The sequence below is a fragment of the Cervus elaphus genome, chromosome 8 (genome assembly GCF_910594005.1).
Source record: "Cervus elaphus chromosome 8, mCerEla1.1, whole genome shotgun sequence".
Taxonomy (NCBI): Eukaryota; Metazoa; Chordata; class Mammalia; order Artiodactyla; family Cervidae; genus Cervus; species Cervus elaphus.
This window is the reverse complement of record NC_057822.1, coordinates 36,357,465-36,380,341: the sequence shown is the minus strand read 5'-3', so window position 1 is coordinate 36,380,341 and position 22,877 is coordinate 36,357,465. Positions and strand designations below refer to the sequence as shown.

The window sequence follows — 22,877 nt, the reverse complement described above, 5'->3', positions numbered from 1 at the left end:
GTTGTGCATATTTTTCAGTTGACATCACCTATGTGAAAATTACTCCACATTCATGTTTAGCTGAGACCCATTTCAGATGAGCAAAGTGAGACTATGTGAAAGTGAAAGTCACTCAGTCATGTCTGACTCTTTGCGACCCCATGGACTATACAGCCCATGGGATTCTCTAGGCCAAAATACTGGAGTGGGTAGCCTTTCCCCTCTCCAGGGGATCTTCCCAACCCAGGGATGCAACCCAGGTTTGCCACATTGCAGGTGGATTCTTTACCAGGTAAGCCACCAGGGAAGCCCAAGAACACTGGAGTGGGTAGCCTATCCCTTCTCCAGCAGATCTTCCCGACCCAGAAATTGAACCAGGGTCTTCTGCATTGCAGGCGGATTCTTTACCAGCCAAGCTGCCAGGGAAAATGAAACTATGTAATGCCAGTGAAAAGCTTACCTGTAAATCTGCAACTGTCTTCCCAAAAGCTTTTCTTTGTTTAACGTAGTCCCTGGTTTCCTCAAACATGAATTCACAGGCTGAAACTGCTATCTCGGAAATTATCAGCCTTTCCTATAACCCCCAAATTAGATAATTACTCTAATTACACAAGTGATTTTCATATGATTTCAATGACAATAAATCACATAAATAATCTTTATAAAACTCCTAAAGATTAATTTATTTAACTCTTCATAAGAAAGACTCCCACTGAGACTTTTTAAGACTATTTTGATCATCTATAATAAGTCTCTTAAAAAAATCTTTTATCTTTATGTATGACTGTCTTTATACAGATATATAAGTAATTCATTTCCCTCTTCTCTTTACTTACCTATGAGAAAAGAAATTCCAAAGCTGTTCGAGTATTACTTTAAAAAAAAGAACTTGGCAAATATTTTGGTTATTTCCTTACAAAGAGCTAAAAATTCTTGACTTGCAGGTAAGACACTAAACTCATTCCAAGAAGGAATCATAGGGCTGAAAATCTTATTTTCCTGACTCACTTATAAGTTTTAGTTAGATATCCTTGAGTTCACTTATTCATACATCCAGTCATATATCTGATTTTTGTATGTATATATATATAATATATATAAAATAAATAATATATATAATATATAAAATATATGTATATTTTACAACTTCAAGTTATAGTCAAGTGACTGGCTACATCACAAGTTTTGTATGCATGGATTTATATAGTCCTGTATTATTCTACTCCAGTGCATCATCTAATCAAAAGGTGGATTCTTTTAATACTTCTGACCTGTGGAAGCTCTTGCATGAGGTAATAGAAGCCTTTATTCTCTTCTCCAAGTAGGGCACCTGCTGGCAACCGTACATCTTCAAAGAAAAATTCTGCAGTATCCTAAGGGATCACACGATTGAGTACAGAATTACCTCATTTAAATCTCCCAAGAACCTGATGAGGTGATTAGTATTGCCATTCAGAAAACAAAACAAATTGGCAGACAATATGAAGTTGTTAATGATCACAATTAGTAAGTGGTAAACCTGGGATTCAAATCAAGGTCTATCTGATTCCAAAAGTGGCTTTCCCACTGCGATTACCTGTCATTCGAGTTCTGATACTGTTCTGTTCTACAGATATTGAGCACTAAGGATTTCTAATGCATATCAAGTAAAACATGTTTTTCTTTTTGGTAATGAAAAAATTACTAAGTAATTATCAAGGAGTAGGAAAAAATATTTCCTGTTATAATTCAATTTCAAAAATAGACAGTATTGCTGCTACGTCACTTCAGTCGTGTCCGACTCTGTGCAGAGACGGCAGCCCACCAGGCTCCCCCATCCCTGGGATTCTCCAGGCAAGAACACTGGAGTGGGTTGCCATTTCCTTCTCCAATGAAGTAAAGTGAAAAGTGAAAGTGAAGTCGCTCAGTCGTGTCCGACTCTTCGCGACCCCATGGACTGCAGCCTACCAGACTCCTCCATCCATGGCATTTTCCAGGCAAGAGTACTGGAGTGGGGTGCCATCACCTTCTCCGATAGACAGTATTATTATGCAGTTAATGTTCTAAAGCAGATTTTAAAAATATCCTAATTCACTTCTACTGCTGACAACAGTTGCATAAACAGTGGAATAAATTTCCACAATCATTCCTGAAAAAGCATATTTTAAGAATCCAGCATAGGAAGAATGGTATGATTGTGCTATACGTAGTTCTATATATAAAGCATAACTGAGTAAACTCAATTGTATATAAATAGTATATTTATAAAGGATTTATATTATGAAAACAAATTTGTATTATGACTTACCTGGGCTTTTAGTCCAATTTTATCTAGCTTTCGTCCCTTGACAAATCCTTTCATTCCATTTTCCACCAGAAAAAGGCTAATGCCATGGGCAGGAGAGCAAGCCTCGCGATTTGTGGTTGCCACTACGATCACAACGTCACACAGCCGCCCATTAGTGACAAATACCTGCAAAACCCCAAGTATACTGTGATGCTCCACAATAACTCAGGTCCATGTGTAAGTCAAGACTGTGCGAAAACATTAGAGAAAACTAAACCAAACAAAACATGTTTATACCTCTCTTTGTAACCTCTCCAAATAGTTGCAGTGTTGATTATTCATACATGAGGCTATTACATGAGGGGAAATTATTCAATGTTTCAAAGAATGAATTCTATACATTTTCTTCCCACTATCAATACTGTAAATAATAATAATAATAATGAACTGATTATGTTCTTTTTAAATTAAAACAAAATTATCTATAAAAATGATACACTGTATTTTAGAAAGAAGTTTCAGATGAGAAAATGGAATCTGATGAGAAAATGGAATCTGCTCTGAATGGCATGATACTATTGAAGTATTTGTACTTTCAGATTTATCAGTTGTTGAAAAGGCACAGTTTTTGATTTCATGGTAGATGGCCTAAATAAGAAAGGTACTGATTACGGAGGGTTTCCCTGGCAGCTCAGCTGGTAAAGAGTCTGCCTGCGATGCAGGAGAACCTGGTTCAATTCCTGGGTTGGGAAGATCCGCTGGAGGAAGGACAGGCTACCCACTCCAGTATTCTTGGGCTTCCCTGGTGGCTCAGTTGGTAAAGAATCTACACGCAATGTGGCAGACCTGGGTTCGATTCCAGGGTCGGGAATTTCCTCTGAAGAAGGGAATGGCTACCCACTCCAGTATTCTGGCCTGAAGAATTCCATGGACTGATTAAGGAGTGATAAAACAACAAACTCAGTAAGATATTAGTTTATCAAATATTTATCCAGAAGACAAATATACACAAAGTAAATATGAACAACTATCTTCTCATTCTGTATCTTCCCTGGGTCCTCTCAGCCGCTTCCACGGCTTCAGTTGCTATGCATACGCTGATGACTCCAAATCTTTATCTAAGCCAAATTTCTTGCTAGGTTCCAGAACTGAATATCCACCTGCTTCTGGATAGTTCCATCTGATAATTCAAGGAACATATTTCTTCCTAGCTCTACTCCTATGTAATCCAGAGTATCAATCTGTTTTTCCCCATGGCAGGGTACGATGTACATGTGCACTTAGTTGTGTCCGACTCTGAGACCCCAAGGGTTGTAGCCTACCAGACTCCTCTGTCCATGGAATTTTCCAGGCAAGAATACTGGAGTGAGTTGCCATTGCCTCCTCCAGGCAATCTTCTCAACCCAGAGACTGAACACAGGTTTCTTGCATTGGCAGGCAGATTCTTCTCCACTGTGCCACCTGGGAAGCCCCCTTCCTAATGTCAGTGAATGGTACCAACAAATCATGTTATTATCCTACTTAATATTCAATTTGACATACAGTTCTTTCTAATCTATTTCAACAGTTTTTCAGGTTTTTTTTTAAGCAGGGTTCATCACATACTGGCACTAGCTTACCAGTCCAGCCTTATCTCTTATCCCACTTTCTCCTCATTCCTTTGTTTTAGGTGAGATCTATTGCATGACTTGCTGTCCCCAATGTTCTAAGGTCATCTTTACCTATGGGTCTTCGGAAATCTTGTTTCCTCTACTTGAGAGGCCCTTTTCCAACTCTGCTACAATGAATCCTACTCATCTTGGACTAAGTTCAGACATCACCTCCCGCAAAAAATCTCCCCAAATTCTCCAGACTGGATTAAGTGCTCCATAGCATCCTAAATTTACCGTCTTTCAGTTCAGTCACTCAGTCGGGTCCAACTCTTTGCAACACCATGAACTGCAGCACGCCAGGCCTCCCTGTCCATCACCATCTCCCAGAGCTTGCTCAAACTCATGTCCATCGAGTCAGTAATGCCATCCAACCATCTCATCCTCTGTCATCCCCTTCTCCTCCTGCCTTCAAACTTTCCCAGCATCAGGGTCTTTTCAAATGAGTCAGTTCTTCACATCAGGTGGCCAAAGTATTGGAGTTTCGGCTTCAGCATCAGTCCTTCCAATGAACACTCAGGACTGATATCCTTTAGGATGGACTGGCTGGATCTCCTTGCAGTCCAAGGGACTCTCAAGAGTCTTCTCCAACACCACAGTTCAAAAGCATCAATTCTCTGGTGCTCAGCTTTCTTTATAGTCCAACTCTCACACATCCATACATGACTACTAGAAAAATCATAACTTTGACTCTCCAGACATTTGTCATCAAAGTAATGTCTCTGCTTTTTAATATGCTGTCTAAGTTAGTCACAGCTTTTCTTCCAAGGAGCAAGTGTCTTTTAATTTCATGGCTGCAGTCACCATCTGCAGTGCTCTTCAGTTCAGTTGCTCAGTCGTGTCCGACTCTTTGCGACCCCATGAATCGCAGCACTCCAGGCCTCCCTGTCCATCACAAACTCCTGGAGTCCACCCAAACCCATGTCCATTGAGTCAGTGATGCCATCCAGCCATTTCATCCTCTGTCGTCCCCTTCTCCTCCTGCCCCCAATCCCTCCCAGCATTAGGTTCTTTTCCAATGAGTCAACTCTTCTCATCAGGTGGTCAAAGTATTGGAGCTTCAGCTTTAGCATCAGTCCTTCCAATGAACACCCAGGACTTATCTCCTTCAGGATGGACTGGTTGGATCTCCTTGCAGTCCAAGGGACTCTCAAGAATCTTCTCCAACACCACAGTTCAAAAGCATCAGTTTTTCGGTGCTCAGCTTTCTTCACAGTCCAACTCTCACATCTATACATGACCACTGGAAAAACCATAGCCTTGATCAGACGGACCTTTGTGGGCAAAGTAATGTCTCTGCTTTTTAATATGCTATCTAGGTTGGTTATAACTTTCCTTCCTAGGAGTAAGCGTCTTTTAATTTCATGGCTGCTGTGACCATCTGCAGTGATTTTTGGAGCCCAAGATCTTAGCATCTGTCAAACTCTATACAAATGATCTAATAATGATCTAATCTTTTCTCTGTCCCTTTGGAACAGTACAGGCATAAAACGGTGTTGGTTACTCTCATCACCTACCATCCATGCCTCTTATAAGAAGATTCATCTCTAAAATACAGAGTGCTGATACTAAGCAATAATGGGAGATGGGAGTGATGTTAGTGCCGTGTCCCTGACAGCAAATGAAAGCATTGGGGATGGCACAGTTGTAAGTGACTTAACAGCAAAAAACTCTCAGCATCTCTAGTAGTTCCTTGAGGGTGGAAACTATTTCCTATGCACGTATCCTCAGTACTTAGAACAAGGTTTGGCATATAGAAGGCCTTCAGGGATGTTTGCTCAAAAAGTGAGAAAAACATACTCCTCAAAAAAAATTGTGCGCATCATGGTAAACATATCTTTTTTTTTTTTCCTACAGTGTTTCTCCAGTATACCACTCCCTTGCTCAAAAGCCATTTAGGTCTCTCAATTTCCTACCTGTTTAAAATAATAAAGACCATTTATGCAGTTACCAGTTGAATTTCTGAAACAGTATTTGTTTGTTATCTTTATGTGACTAATACTTAATGTGAGCATTTCCACCATGACTGATCCTCTTTTCTAATAAAATTACAAGAGAATTCTCTTTGTATGAGATCACTTTGACTTCTTTCTTAATTACGACAGTCAAAACTTTTTATGGGGCTGGGATTATCCCTAGTGAAGGCATCATTTATTTTTTGTTTGGTATTGAATGTCTATAACAAACATTCTTTACAGATGTAGATAGTATACAGTATTACAAAGAAAAAGGGAAAAAAAAATCCTCCATGAAGCCATCATACAAATATCATTGAGAAATTCCTTTCTGATCTTTTTTCTTTTAATATAGTTGAAATTATTCTGTATTTACATTTTATATGCATGAAGTGAAAGTCACTCAGTCGTGTCTCTTTGAGACCCCAGAGACCATACAATCCATGGACTTCTCTAGGCCAGAATACTGGAGTGGGTAGCCTTTCCCTTCTCCAGGGGATTTTCCCAACCCAGGGATCAAACCCAGGTCTCCCGCATTGCAGGTGGATTCTTTACCAGCTGAGCATTTCATTTAAATGTTTATATGATCTTTTCACTTAATACAATTATTTTCCTATACCATTAAAAAGTTTGTGTTGATGCTTTAATAGGTATATATTAATTCATTTTATTGATGTAATGTATTTACTTACTTGCTTTTTTACCTCTGCTTCCTTTAATTTTTTTACTATGCCTAATAGTTTTTTTTGAAAATCTGAGGTAGTTTCCTGGGTGGTTCCCGCAGAAGAGTCTAACTGAGAAGATTGGGCAGACTTAGAAAGTTGGAATCTTAGGAGAACATGGTTCCCATTTCACTTTTGACCAAATACCCTACTCTTCTACCAAAACAAGCCCTTTTTGTGCAGAGTTAACTGGTTATATATCATTTTAATAGTCAGCACCTGTTTAGTATAATCTTTAGAAAAATAACTCAGATTAATATTTCTTAAAGTATATTTGGCTTCCCAGGCGGCTCAGTGGTAAAGAATCTGCCTGCCAACGCAAGAGACACAAGAGACTCAGGTTCAATCTCTGGGTCAGGAAGATCCCCTGGAGTAGGAAATGGCAACCCACTCCAGTATTCTTGGCTGGAAAATTCCATGGAGAGAGGAGCTTGGTGGACTGTGGTCCATGGGTTCGCAAAGTGTCAGACATGACTGAGCTACTGAGAATGCAGACAAGTTTGAAAAACATCAGTAATTCAAGATAGTCTACAAAAAGAGAATTTCCTTTTTCTTACAGGCATAAAACACTCTATCTCCAACTTTAAAAAGTTTATGATACATACCAGCTTCTCAAAGAGTGAGGAGGACACATTTCCCAAATTTTTTGATACTGCAGATTGTTTTTCTGTATAATGACTATGTGGACTTCCCTGGTAGTCCAAAGGTCAAGAATATGCCTGGCAATGCAGGGTACACAGGTTCTATCCCTGGTTCAGGAAGATTCCTCATGCCACAGGGCAACTAAGGCCCATATGCGACAACTACTGAGCCTGCGTTCTAGAGCCCAGGAGCTGCAACTACTGAAGCTGTATATGCCTGGAGCCCATGCTCTGCAACAAGAGAGGCCACCACGACAAGAAGCCCACATACCACAACTAGAGAGTGGCCCCTACTCGCTGCAACTACAGAAAGCCTACACACAGCAGCAAAGACCCAGTGGAACCAAAACTAAATTAATTAATTATGAAACTAGATAATGGAATGGTCTTTAGAACTGGGCTACTCAAAATGTGTTCATCAAACTGATGTCAGTTCACAAACTGTTACTAATCCTTGATGATATAAGTACAGAAACTGGATGTTTAGAAAGTTTTATAGCAATTTAACAGCATCACAACATTCAAGCTTATGATTTTGCAAACGCAAAGGTCTTAGTTGAAAACAAATAAGAAAATTTTTGGTCTTCCCTGGTGGTCCAGTGGTTAAGACTCTGTGCTTCCAATGCAGGGGGTATGGCTGTGATCCTTGGTTGTGGAACTAAGATCCCATATGTCACGTGGTGCAGCCGAAAATTTTTTAAAAAGAAAAAAAGAAACACTAACAACAACAACAAAAACTAATAAAAAAATTTAAATGTTCAAAGACATTTTAGTTGTTCAGTAGTCTTTGAAACTTTTGGAAAGATACCCTAGTGCAGACAATGAATATCTTTTCTTCACTTAACACTCAGTCATCAATAAATCTTTACTGGGTGTATACTAGACACAGGTTTAGGTAAACAAAAACCTCTGCCATCAGTGATGTGAGACTCTACAAGATACATTTACTTCTGAGCCTATCTATAATCTCAATCGCAGGTGCTCTCCAGTTCTATCAGTGGATTGAGGTGATGCTCAGAAAGGTTGAAGGGCTCTTGAATTCTATTAAAAATACTTTTTCTCTTAAGATCTTTTGAAACTCTTCTTGATATTTATAAGAAGTCTTTCCCCTCATTTCTCATCAACATCAAATTCATTAACTAAGTTTGTCCCCTATTTGGACAATGTAAGCCTCACCTTTTCTTTTTCTGGTTTGAAAAAGGCTGCCTGGAAGCTAAAACAACATTTTCCATATTAGTGAGAGAACATGCAACCAGAACAAGGAAGAGGAATATATCTCAGGTAATATGAATGCTGTCCAGTTCTTACTGTCTCCAAAACAAGTCAGCTCAGTTCCAGTGCCAGCTCAAGTAAACAATTCCCATGTGACTCAGAGATCTGAGAAGACTCAATGATGACTAGTCTTTAAGGCTTTGTTACCCCACAGCATGACTTCAGAGAGGAGAGTTATGGAAGCCATCCTTTACAAACCTTGCTTCCATTGAGAATCCAGTCACTTCCATCCTTTTTGGCATTTGTTCTTATTCCTTGCAAATCACTGTAATTGAAAGAAATGATAAAAGAATTCATTAATTGGCAAAAAATAAACTATGCAAAAGTTGTTATGTATCTACTGTGATAATTTACACTGCTATACCATTATAAAAATTGACATTTAACTAATATTAGGAATGTTCACACAAATGCACTGAAAAATCATGTCTGATATATTCTAAGCTGTTTATACAAATGAATATTTGATTGAGATTCATAGAATAGCCTGATTTTTACAGAGCATAACAAGCCTATACTCATTCATATTTGTGGTTAGGACCTTGCTTCTGACATTTCAAAACCAACCAAACGTTGATTTACCTTCCAGCCCCAGGCTCTGTCATTGCTATGGCACCAATACATTTCCCTGCAACCATCTCGGGGATGAAGCGCTTAATCTGTTCTTCTGAACCATAGTTTGCAATATAGGGCATGACGACATCTGAATGAAGATTAAAACCTGGGCCTGTACAATTTGAATATGCTCTTAGAAAGAAAAAAACAGAAGACAATTTAAAGCACAACACAGTTATTTTTTCTCTTTTTAGTTCCTCTGATTCTTAATTAGAAAACAAGTACTAGAAGGTTTTTTTATTTTTTTTTGATGTCTGATCTTATTCATTTGTTACTCTTAGAACATCTCAGTTTTGATCTCTGGGCAAACCGTTCCTGGCATTTTTCTTTGGCCTCCTTCATTCTCTTGGCCAAAAGTTTCTCATATTCTGTAACCTCTCCCTTCTTTCTCTTAGTTCGCTGTTCCTCCAGAGCAATATGCCGATGTTTGTGTTACAGAACATGGGGAGTCACAGGCACTGAATCTTGGGTATTCTGGTCCTGGGTTTCTAATCTTCTTTGTTTAGAGGCTTTCTCACAACATACTGGTGGACATCATCTTCTTTAGAGAGACTGAAAAGCTTTCAGATTCTGCTACCTCTTTGGGGCCCTAGGGGATGAGGCACAACAGTATCAGCTGAGTCCAGGAATATCCGTCTCCCTATTGTTAATGATGACCATGTTGAGAACACTCAGACTGGCATCCACAATGCAACCCCGCACAGGTGTGCTCTTTTTTCCTCTGGTCTTCCTCAGTCTATAACAGGAATGCCCCTCACTCAGTAGTAGGCAGACTTGCTCATGGGTCAAGACACCTTGCTTCATGGGAAACCCTGATTGTCATTCCCACCAATTTGGACCACATAATCCTTCTTTTCTTCACCTAGAGTGTCAGTGTCTGTGGCCATACATTTCTCACAAAAGGTATGAAGTTTTTGTTGAAGTCTTCATTCATCATCCACTTCAATATGTTTCTGGCAGCCAGTGGCCAGGAAATAGATGTTCAAAGGGCAGTACTAAACCCTTATCACATTATGTACTGACAGCTTGTCTCCTCACAAACCCATGAAGTTCCTGAAGGTTTTTCTCTCTTTGTTTTTTGCTAACCTTTTAATTACTGGCTCTAGCATAATAACAGCACTCTAGCAGAGCTCAATGATCACTTATTTAATGAATTAAAAGATAAAACATTAAAAAAAATTTACCACCTACAACTGTATTAACCTAAACACAGTAACTATATTCATTTTAGCAAATGACCTTTGCCATAAGGATATATGTATTTCTAATACAGCTGTATTAGAACTGGACATGGAACAACAGACTGGTTCCAAATTGGGAAAGGAGTACGTCAAGGCTATATTTTTGTCACCCTGCTTATTTAGCTTATATGCAGAGTACATCATGAGAAATGCTGGAATGGATGAAGCACAAGCTAGACTCAAGATTGCAGGGAGAAAGATAAATAACCTCAGATATGCAGATGACACTATACTTATGGCAGAAAGCGAAGAAAAATTAAAGAGCCTCTTGATGAAAGTGAAAGAGGAGAGTGAAAAAGTTGGCTTAAAGCTCAACATTCAGAAAACTAAGATCATGGCATCCAGTCACATCACTTCATGGCAGATAGATCGAGAAACAACGAAAACAGTGACACACTTTATTTTGGGGGGCTCCAAAGCCACTGCAGATAGTGACTGCAGCCATGAAATTAAAAGGTGCTTGCTCCTTGGAAGAAAAGTTATGACCAACCTAGACAGCATATTAAAAAGCAGAGACATTACTTTGCCAACAAAGGTCCATCTAGTCAAAGCTATGGTTTTTCCAGTCGTCATGTATGGATGTGACAGTTGGACTATAAAGAAAGCTGAGTGCTGAAGAATTGATGCTTTTGAACTGCAGTGTTGCAGAAGACTCTCGAGAGGCCAATAGAGGAGATCCAACCCGTCCATCCTAAAGGAAATCAGTACTGAATATTCACTGGAAGGACTGATGCTGAAGCTGAAACTCCAATACTTTGGCCACCTGATGTGAAGAACTGACTCATTTGAAAAGACCCTGATGCTGGGAAAAATTGAAGGTGGGAGGAGAAGGGGATGACAGAGGATGAGATGGTTGGATGGCATCACTGACTCCATGGACATGAGTCTGAGTAACCTCCGGGAGTTGGTGATGGACAGGGAGGCCTGGCGTGCTGCAGTCCATGGGGTCGCAAAGAGTAGGACATGATCGAGTGTCTGAACTAACTGAAAACAGCTGTGGTCACGGCACGAATATACTTATTCATTCTCCCACTGCCATATATTTAGATTGCTTCCAAATTTGAGGGATTATAATCTAACAAGGCAATGATGTTTGTACATAGCTGTTATTTTTTTCTAACAAATTATTTCCTAGTGACAAATTCCCCAAAATGGCATCCAAAGAGAAGAAAGATTTTCATTTTTTATGTATCCATGATTTTCATCACCAAAGCACTTATTGCTCCAATATATAATGCCACCAAGAGTACATGAGTCACTTTAACGTGCAAGCTTGTCAGCACTGGGTATTATGACTTTTCATTTGGACTACCTTTTGTACTCAAAATGATATATCTCTAGATATAATTTAACTTGCATCTGATTGGTAGAAAGGGTAAACTTTTTCATTTAAAAAGCTATTTGCATTTCTTTTTTGAGGATTTGATGGTTCAAATCTTTTCCCCATTTATCAACTGAAATCTCTGAAACAGTCACATGGGTCAATTAGAAATGAAGCAACTACTTTATCAACTTAAAAGATTTTCAATCTTATAAGAAGATTAGAAATCATTTTAAAATCATCTCAGAAAGGTGAGATAACAAAACAAGACTCAACTTCAAATGTTTTCATACTTACTGCTCCTCCCAGACAATAGCTGATGAATACAAGTCCCCCCCAATGCCACCATGGAGATCTGCAATACTGATACCAAGTAGTCCTTGTTTTCCAGCTTTTTCCCAAAGCTCCCTACTCACTTCTCCAGCTTTCTCCCATCTGCAAATAACAAAACATTTTAAAATCAGAAAAAGTGTTTCCATATTTTTAAAATGGATACAATTTGAATTTATGAATGATTTTGAGCAGGAATGGTCCCTTAATTTAAGATAATAAAGGGGGTGCTCTCATACTCTGTGACAACAGTAGGGCCCAACAGGAATAAGAAAGACTCCTTTTTCCCAGCCACTGAAAAGCCATGGACCCTGTGTTTGCCCCAGCCCTCCCAACTTCCTTTTTCTATGAACATGCTCTCCTTCCCTTGCTGTGGCGGGGGTCGGGGGGAGCTTGCACACAGATCAGGTTGGTTGCAGACCCCAAACTGCAATTCTCTGCTGATCCTGAATAAACCCATTTTTTTTTTCTTTGCTTGAGAAATAACAGGCAATCAACTTGTCTTAGGTCAACATATAAATATCTTTAATTTTTTAAAGTCTTTGTTGATTTTGTTATAATACTGCTTCTGTTTTATGTTTTGGTCCTTTGGCCACAAGGCATGTGGGATCCTAGCTCCTCAGCCAGGGATCAAACTGGCACGCCCTACATTGGAAGATGAAGTCTTAACCACTGGACCACCAGGAAAGCCCCTTAACATGTATTTTTTAATTGTGTATTTTAAAATTCATTTAAGAAGCTTTGAACTTAGTTTATGCATACATGTGTGCTCCGTTGTGTCCAACTCTTTGCAACACCACGGATGGGGAGCTTACAGTTAGTTCACCAGGCTCCTCTGTCCATGCAATTCTCCAGCCAAGAATACTGGAATGGGCAGCCATTGAACCTGAGTCTCTTACATCGGTAGGAGGGTTTTTTACCTGCTGAGCTACCAGGAAAGCCCTTGAACTAGTTGAAGAATCCTGTAATCTTACACTATTATATTGAAGAGTGGTAAAAATGCTAACAAAGCACTGAACACAGTACTGTTTCTATTAAACAACAAAGAGCATTCTAGAAAACAGTCTTAAACAGATTGCCAGTCCAGGTTGGATGCATGAGACAAGTGCTCAGGGCTGGTGCACTGGGATGACCCATAGGGATGGGATGGGGAGGGAGGTGGGAGAGGGCTTCAGGATGGGGAACACATGTAAATCCATGGCTGATTCATGACAATGTATGGCAAAAACCACTACAATATTGTAAAGTAATTAGCCTCCAACTAATAAAAATAAAGGGAAAAAAAAAAACAGCTTGAACATCTGGAAAACAAACAAACAAACAAAAAAGAAAACAGTCCTTCTTGGACTTCTACTGTGTATTACTTTAAAAGAAAATGTGCCACTTACTCTGCATGATAAGGAATCACTTCTTTTCGAAAAAACTTCCTTACACTTTCCCGGAAAATGTCATGTTCTGAAGAGAAGATTCTTCTAGTTCCTATATCTGTTAATTTTTTAGCAGAAGAAGTTTCTAGACGTTCTTTACCTCCAGAATGAGAACATCTTAAAAATACAAACACATTAAGAAAATTCAGTCAAAGGTTACTCTTCACATCTGAATTAATGTCATCGAACAACATGGAAAATTAATTCTATAGGATAACATGGAAAAAATTCTGACTCCCTTCCACTGCCCTCCCCACCCCCGAGGCACTTTAGAGATAAGTAGAGAGTCTGAAACCATACAAACTGGTTCAGATTTGGGCAGAACCACTTTAGGATCTGCTTCCATTGGATGAGGTTAAGAAGTAGCTTACCCTGATTCAACTCAAACTTTACTTCCAAATCCATAAAGAGGACATGGTGCCTAAAACTGATCACATGTGTGAGCTGCGGTGACTAACACTGTCATGTGATGCTGATTAAAGAATGTAAAATTTACGTGATGTCAACTAAATCATGTAAAATTCAAATAGTACAACAGAATAATCATCATGATGTAGTCAGTTGCTCGGTTGTGCCTGACTCTTTGCGACTCCATGGTCTGCCAGCTACTCTCTCCATGGGATTTTCCAGGCAAGAATACTGGAACTGGTAGCCATTCTCTTCTCCAGGGGATCTTCCCAACGCAGGGATCGAACCTGGGTCTCCCACATTGCAGGCAGATTCCCCACCATCTGAGCCATCACTTATATGTGGAATCTCCCATGTAAGTCAGGAAGAATAATATTGATGTGTTTTCAAGTAATGTACAGTATTTAAAATAATGTAATCCCCATCAATATTTTATCCATAATTATACAATTTCAAATGGCACGTATATAACATGCAAACTGTGATGATTTTTTTAATTGATTAATTAATTTTAATTAGAGAATAATTACTTTACAATACTGTGATGGTTTTTGTCATACATTAGCAGGACTGTGTTGATTTTTATTGCTACATTACAACCTAATTGTAAAGCAATATCAAAATGCCCACCAGTTTCTTTAGGGATTAGTCCAGAATTATTCAAGATCTTTGGAGACTGGCCTTTCATTTCCCTGCAGTGCCCCATACCAGGCTTCAAAAAAGACAAAAAAGTTCCTTTTGTTAAATGGTCTGAATTCAGATCTCCCCACTCCCTAGGGGTACACCTAAAAAGATTTCAAAACTCTGTGTACCACTTTGTACCTTTTGAGCTCACATCTAAAAAAACTTTTTATCATATATTTGACTATTGCTAAAAAGTATTTTTCTGTTTTGCACGATACTGTTTTGGGTTTCTCTCTTCCTTATTTGGACTCCGATCTGATCCTATCCTTTCCTTCCTTTTCCTTTTTCTTCCTTTTCTTCTTAGTCTAGAAAAGACTAAGTCTTCTTTATTAGCAATTAGGCATTTCTTTTGTGTCCCCTGAAATGGGCTATTTTGTTCCAGTTTATGTGTCTTTGCTTAATGCAATGAACTGAAATGCAATGGACTAAATTGCACTCGCTTCCCTCCCCTCAACCCAATTCATATGTTGAAGCTCAAACTCCCAATGTGATGGTATTTGGAGATACGCCTTTGAGGAGGTAATTACAGTTCAATGAGGTCCTAAAGCTGGAATCTAAACCAAGAAGCTAGACTTACATTATAAGAAGGGGAAGAGAGAGATACAGTTCTGTGTGCACACAGGAAAGGTCTAGTGAGGACCAAGGGAGAGCCAGGAAATCAGGTCAGTACTGAAATCAGATTGACTACAGTCTTTGCAGCTGAAGATGGAGAAGCTCTATACAGTGAGCAAAAATGACCAGGAGCTGACTGTCTCAGATCATGAAAGCCTTATTGCAAACTTCAGACTTAAATTGAAGAAAATAGGGAAAACCACTATGCCATTCAGATATGACCTAAATCAAATTCCTTACAGTGGAAGTGACAAATAGATTCAAGGAATTAGATCTGATAGACAGAGTGCCTGAAGAACTATGGATAGAGATGCTTAAGTTGGACCATAAAGAAGGCTGAGTGCCAAAGGAGTGATGCTTTTGAACAGTGGTGTTGAAGAAGACTCTTGAGAGTCCCTTGGACAGCAAGGAGGTTGAACCAGTCCATCCTAAAGGAAATCAGTCCTGAATATTCATTGGAAGGACTGATGCTGAGCTGAAGCTCCAATACTTTGGCCACCTGATGCGAAGAGCCAACTCACTGGATAAGACCCTGATGCTGAGAAAGACTGAATGCAGGAGGAGAAGGGGACGACAGAGGGTGAGATTGAAGAAGGAATTCATAGGGCCTGGACTCCATCTCAGGCCTGTCTGTGCTGATCGTGCGCGGCCACCTCTCCAGTGGACTCTGAACTCTGTGCTTAGCGCCTGTGGGAATGACAATGGAAGGATAAGACCCCGCTCTGGGCAGAGGAATCTTGAAGAATAGACACTAATCACCCCTGCCTCTGGACACTATCTATCAGAATGTAAGCACAGGCTTATCAGTTATTAACTATTTGGAATGTAACTGCGGGCTTATTGATTATTGACTGTTTGAACACATAACACGTGAATGATGGGGTTATTGTAGTTGTATTTACCCTTCCTTTGTTTATGTAAGTCTCAAGGGAATTGGGGTAGTGGGTTTGGACACATGGGATATAAAAGATTTTCACAAATGCTGGTCGGGGTCCTTGGCTGAGAGGAGACTCTGCCTTGGGCCCGCCGGTGTAATAAACTGCACTCCACTATCTGCATTGTCCTTCTGAGTGAGTTTGTTTCCCGGAAAGCGTGGCTATAACAAGATGGTTGGACTGTATCATTGACTCAATGGATATGAATTTGAGCAAGCTCCGGGAGATGATGAAGGACAGGGAAGCCTGGCTTCCTGTCAAGACAGGAAGCTGCAGTTCATGGGGTTGCAAAGAGTTGGACACAGCTGAATGACTGAACAACAACAGGCCAGGAAGATGGTTCTGACCAGGAAATGAACTGTCCAGTACCTTGATTTTGGACTATTCAGTCACTAGAATTATGAGGAATAGATTTCTGTTGTTTAAACCACCTAGTCTACAGCATTTGGTTATGGAAGTCTGAGCTGATTAATACACTTAATATGTATATTGTGTCATTTTGCTTTAGGCTTACCTACTATAAGCGACTCTAAGTTGAGTCTTACTTGTTAATATAATCTGAGATGTCTTTTAAGCGGTAACCTTTAGTTGAGAACAATTAATAGTACAATTGTTATTGTACTGTCTGCTATTTATCTTCACTGATATTTTTCTGGTTTGCTACTCTGTCTTCCAAATCATCATTTTTAATAGCTTATTTATTCATATAGCCAACAAATGCTTTCTGAGTGTGTAATATGTACTAGGAACCATGCAACTTGGGATATCAAGCAACTTGGGATACAATAGCAAGCAAATACACACCACTGTAACATTACAGCAATAGAGAGAATAAAATCTACTTCATTCTCTACTGAAAGGATTGGTTCCAATTTCTTTATAATATACAATGTCTTGGTCCATACTTGGGATTTTTCCTCAAGGGAAAAAATGTGCTGAGACTAGGGTACTGAGACTTGAAGACACTGAATCATTTGTCAGCATGATTAGTAAATAATAGAGTGCAACTTATATTTGAGTCTTCCTGGATCTTAAAATTTTATATCCCATGTAACATAAAGGAAATCTTTGGAACATTTCTAAATAAAACACACTAAGACACAGGAAAGTGACAGAAGTGCCAGAAAGAACAAAAATGTTCAGATCAGTCAAAAGTGTTCAAAAGAGAATGTGCAGGGGGAAGGAAATCAAAACACTTGGCAGTAAGTTTTTGGAATAGCCATTTTTTTCCAAGACCAAGGAACCAGTACTAAACATATTGGCCCCTTTTCTCCCTACAAAAACCAGGAAATCTGTACTGAATAAATTGTTCATTGTTTTCCTAATGCATTAAACTGCTACTAATCTAACAGGCTAGGCTCTAATTATTATCATAATTTTTTAAGCCTCATTTACACTATAAAAGAAGGGAGACGGTCTCCACCAGTACCTTCAGGTTGGGAGCTGGTGATAAATACACAATTTCAGGCCTCATCCAAGGCCGACTGAATCAGTCAGCATACTTGACCTGTGAACAACATAGGGGTGAGGGACGCCCAACCTTCACACAGTCAAAAATCCAGGTGTACCCCATCATCAGCTCTCCATTATTGAGATTCCTCCAGAGCACAGTTCTGCATCCTCGGATTCAAGCAACCAAAGACTGTGTAGTACTGTAGTGTTTACTACTGAAAAAAAATTCCCATGTAAGTGGACCCTCAAAATTCAAATACACGCTATTCAGGCCTAACTGTATTTTAATATTTTATCCTAAATGATTCACATGCATGTTAAAGTTTAAGAAGCCTGTGTGAAACGAAAATATCTCCTGCCATATTCATCAACAAGAAATGTCACAGCAGATTGGGAGAAAATAATAGCAAATGAAGAAACAGACAAAGGATTAATCTCAAAAATATACAAGCAACTCTTGAAGCTCAATTCCAGAAAAATAAATGACCCAATCAAAAAATGGGCCAAAGAACTAAACAGACATTTCTCCAAAGAAGACATACAGATGGCTAACAAACACATGAAAAGATGCTCAACATCACTCATTATCAGAGAAATGCAAATCAAAACCACAATGAGGTACCATTACACGCCAGTCAGGATGGCTGCTATCCAAAAGTCTACAAGCAATAAATGCTGGAGAGGGTGTGGAGAAAAGGGAACCCTCTTACACTGTTGGTGGGAATGCAAACTAGTACAGCCGCTATGGAGAACAGTGTGGAGATTTCTTAAAAAACTGGAAATAGAACTGCCATATGACCCAGCAATCCCACTTCTGGGCATACACACTGAGGAAACCAGATCTGAAAGAGACACGTGCACCCCAATGTTCATCGCAGCACTGTTTATAATAGCCAGGACATGGAAGCAACCTAGATGCCCATCAGCAGATGAATGGATAAGGAAGCTGTGGTACATATACACCATGGAATATTACTCAGCCATTAAAAAGAATTCATTTGAACCAGTTCTAATGAGATGGATGAAACTGGAGCCCATTATACAGAGTGAAGTAAGCCAGAAAGATAAAGAACATTACAGCATACTAACACATATATATGGAATTTAGAAAGATGGTAACGACAACCCTATATGCAAAACAGAAAAAGAGACACAGAAGTACAGAACAGACTTTTGAACTCTGTGGGAGAAGGTGAGGGTGGGATGTTTTGAAAGAACAGCATGTATATTATCTATGGTGAAACAGATCACCAGCCCAGGTGGGATGCATGAGACAAGTGCTCGAGCCTGGTGCACTGGGAAGACCCAGAGGAATCGGGTGGAGAGGGAGGTGGGAGGGGGGATCGGGATGGGGAATACGTGTAAATCTATTGCTGATTCATGTCAATGTATGACAAAACCCACTGAAAAAATAAATAAATTAAAAAAAAAAAAAAAAGAAATGTCACAGCCATCAGTGATTTCTGGCCTCCAAAAGAGAAAGAGGACTCCCCAAACTGAGATCCATCAGATGCTGCCATCCCCCCACAGTGATTGCTGAGGAGTTGGGGAGTTGCAAGAAGCAAGGTGAACAAGAAAACAGGATTGGCTCTAGATAGCTGAGGTGCATATGAAGGAATGAATTCATTGAGCCAAGAGGCTTGTCTCTTCCCGTACATAGAATGCTAAATTCCTTAATTTGATACCTGATCTTTGATGTTCAGACTGCCGTCTCCCTCTGTTGCAAACCTGTATATAGCCTGACTCCCTTCCTGCCTCCTTGTAGCAGTTTTCTCAGAGCTTCTGGGAGGCTGTCTCCTGGGCTTGGAGTCCTAAACATTTCCACCAAATAAAATAACTCTCTACTTTCAGATTGTGACTATAATTTTTTGTCGACACTTGTTATAATAAAACTAGAGCCTCTGACCTATTTAGAGGGTCCCTCAGGTCCTCTTTGTTCCAATATTCTTTCTATGTGTGTGCTAAGTTGCTTCAGTGGTGTCCGACTCCATGTGACTCTACAGACTGTAGCCTTCTAGGCTCCTCTGTCCATGGGATTCTCCAGGCAAGAATACTGGAATGGGTTGCTATGCCCTTCTCCAGAGGATCTTCCCGACTCAGGAATCTAACCTGTGTCTCTTACATCTCCTGCTTTGGCAGGCGGGTTCTTAAACACTAGCGCCACCTGGGAAACTCATTCTTCCTATCCATCAACCAAAGCAACATCACAATGGACGATGAAGAAGCAGGTATGAAAATCAGGCAGTCTTAATTTACAGACTTAAGAGAAGGCACTTAGGAGGGGGAATGTTTGGGGGAAGGATGGGAGAAGGGATAGGCAGGGAGTTTGTGATCAACATGTAGACTGCTATATTTTAAGTGGATAACCAACAAGGACCTACATACATAGCACAGGGAACTCTGCTCAGTGTTAGAGGCAGTCTGTATGGGAGGGGCTTTTGAACTGTGGTGTTGGAGAAGACTCTTGAGAGTCCCTTGGACTGCAAGATCAAACCAGTCAATCCTAAAGGAAATCAGTCCTGAATATTCATTGGAAGGACTGATGCTGAAGCTGAAGTTCCAATACTTTGGCCACCTGATGTGAAGAACTGACTCATTGGAAAAGACCCTGATGCTAGGAAAGATTGAAGGCAGGTGGAGAAGGGGGCAACAGAGGATGAGATGGTTGGATGGCATCACTGACTCGATGGACATGAGTTTGAACAAGTTCCAGGAGTTGGTGATGGGCAGGCAAGCCTGGTGTGCTGCAGTCCATGGGGTCACAAAGAGTCAGACATGACTGAGCGACTGAACTGATTGACTGACATGGGAGGGGAGTTTGGAGGAGAATGGATACATGTACATGTATATGTAAGGCTAAGTCCCTTTGCTGTCCACCTGAAACTATCATAACATTGCTAATTGGTTATATGCCAATATAAAATAAAAAGTTTAAAAAGAGAAAAAGAAAATCAGGCTGTCTTCTATTAAGCCTGATATTAAGGGATCTACAAAAATGCAAAACAATGTCACTCTTCTCACTTTTTTCTTTGTGGAAAAGTTACTTTTTATAAAAATGTTGTTTATGTTAACATGTAATGAGCTACTTTTATGTGAACTAAAATATTTGTAAAATTTCACATTTTCAAATTTTGCATGCTTGTCTTACACCTAGTATTTCTAAACTGATCTTTTTTCAAGGTATAACTTATGTTGATTTTCACTGAAATCATGGTTCTGTCACTACTTTTGTAAATTAATCTGAAAGGATATGCTTGGGAAAGTGCTCCCCTTTTATCATCAGTGTAACTCCTTAATCCTTTTATCATCATTGCAACTCCTTAATCCCCTTCCAACCTAATTCATTTATCTTGCTATGAAAATAAGGTGTAACTTTGTGACTGAAGACTTCCAAAGAATGAAGACAATGGAATGTTTCATTTTCAAAATTGTGACATATTACCTGCAGCCACAGATTCAGTATCAGATGTGAGAATAAAGATTTTTGGTGCATTAAAAAAATTCTCCCAGTTTTGTAGATATCTGTTGACCTCAATGTCCATGGATAAAACTGACGTAAACAAAAGATCTTTGAGGCCCTCTCATTTTCACAGCAGGCTTTGCAGGTGGCTCAGTGGTAAAGAATCTGCCTGCCAAGCAGAAGATGTAGGTTCAATCCCTGGGTGGGGAAGATCCCCTAAAGAAGGAAATGGCAACCCACCTCAGTATTCTAGCTAGAGAAATCCCATGGACAGAGGAGCCTGGTGGGCTAGTCCCTGGGGTCACAAAGAGTCCGACAGACTTAGCGACTAACAACAAAGTTTAACAGGACAAAGTTTAAAATCCAAAAATTTGAGCATCACTGTCTTATGAAGTTTGGGAGAGAGCTTAGAAAAGTATGTGTATTCAAAAGTAAAGTTACTCCTATAAGAAGCCTTCCCAGCCCTCCTCAGGAGCAGCAGGAAATTTGTTTCCATCCCCATAGCATCTTGTGTGTGTGCAGTCCCATCTGACTCTTTGCCACCCCATGGACTGTAGCCCACCTCTCCAGCACTGGCAGGCCGGATTCTTTACCACTGAGCCAGAATCGCCATAATGCTGCCGTAAGTTGATTTATCCATCCTGTCACTTTTTTTTTTTTAACTGTTTTTACATAGGGAATGAATAAATAAACAAGTGCTTCCAGTTTATTTATCCAATGATTGTATTTGAGGTGTCAGCCGGTATCGGAAGCTTTTGATCTTATAAACATTACCTTAATAATCACCCAGTCACTTAGACACCCTCTCCATTAATTCCCATGCAAAACTTAACTATAAGGATTTGTTAAGCCTTACGTTCATTTCCTTATCGAATGCGGCCATCACCAGGTCTTTTCCTGTCCTGGGATGTCTTTTCTGGGCCAGCATCGCTCGCTGCACGTGCTTGCTTTTCTAGAGATTTGGGAGGCAGTGAAAGTCCCGCTTCAAGTTCACAAGTTGGCTGTGCCTTCTGCCACAGATCTAACTGGACCAGAGGTCGTGCCTCGAACTCTTGCCAACTGTGCCCAAGGGTGCGTCGACGCTTCACAAGAACTCAAGGAAATGCGGACTCACAGTGCCCCTTGCGGCCCCACAGTGCCCCTTGCGGCCCTCGGATCCAGAGGGGCTAGACCGGAGCCACAGGAGTATTTGGGGACACCCCCGCGCCTCCCGCCGCCTTTGGCTGTGCTCGCGTTGAGGCTGCTCGCCCGGCGCCCGCCCTGCTAACCGCTGTGGGTCCCACCAGGTCCTGGGAGTCCAGGGGCAAGGCCCAGCCTCTTCTCCCACCCACTTCCGCCCCCACAGCTCAGCCCCAGCCCCTGGTGGCGAGACCGCCGGCCCCGAGAGCGCGGCCCCCTTGTTTTCCGGCCCCCAGGAGTGGTGCGCGGGTCGCCGCCCGGCCCTGCAGCCCCCGGGCCGGACTAGCTGGAGCCCGGCCGGCACTCACCTCGAGGCCGGCGGCAGGCACGGTGCAGCGCGGCCGCCCCACAAGCGCAGGGTCCCGCGGAGGAGGCGCGTGGCCATGGCGGGGGCTGCGAGGGCTGCCGCGGGGTCAACGGACACGTCTCCTCGGGACTCAGAGCGCGCAGGGCGAGGGGCCGGCCCGGGCCACTATCCCTGAACCTTCCCCCGGGGCAGTCCCGCCCGAAAAGCGTCGCGCAGCCGCCCTGGTACCTGGGCGTGCTTCCGGAGCGGTGTCCGCGGCCTCCCATCCCCGGTGCCTGCGGTGGTGAGTCGCCCCACGTTGGGACACGCCCCCCCGGAATCTTACCAAAGGAAAGACTCCAAGCTGGAAATTGTTCCTTTTTTCCTACGGCGTTGTTGTGTATCTAAGCAGTTCTTTTCCTTGTTCTGAACCGCTTTGAGGA

General features: G+C 40.9%; 1 protein-coding gene across 1 annotated transcript in view; it reads right to left on the bottom strand.

Moving 5' to 3' along the window:
* ACADL (acyl-CoA dehydrogenase long chain) overlaps positions 1-22,674 on the bottom strand; it is a 39,566-nt gene extending 16,892 nt beyond the window's left edge. Inside the window, exons 1-8 of the mRNA XM_043910166.1 lie at positions 22,457-22,674; positions 13,380-13,535; positions 11,959-12,096; positions 9,067-9,231; positions 8,683-8,749; positions 2,267-2,431; positions 1,251-1,352; positions 440-553 (exon numbers count right to left, since the gene is read on the bottom strand). Coding sequence (XP_043766101.1) covers positions 440-553; positions 1,251-1,352; positions 2,267-2,431; positions 8,683-8,749; positions 9,067-9,231; positions 11,959-12,096; positions 13,380-13,535; positions 22,457-22,533 — 984 coding nt within the window. The 5' untranslated portion in view covers positions 22,534-22,674. The remainder of the gene's footprint in view (positions 1-439; positions 554-1,250; positions 1,353-2,266; positions 2,432-8,682; positions 8,750-9,066; positions 9,232-11,958; positions 12,097-13,379; positions 13,536-22,456) is intronic.
* Positions 22,675-22,877: the final 203 nt, after the last annotated feature.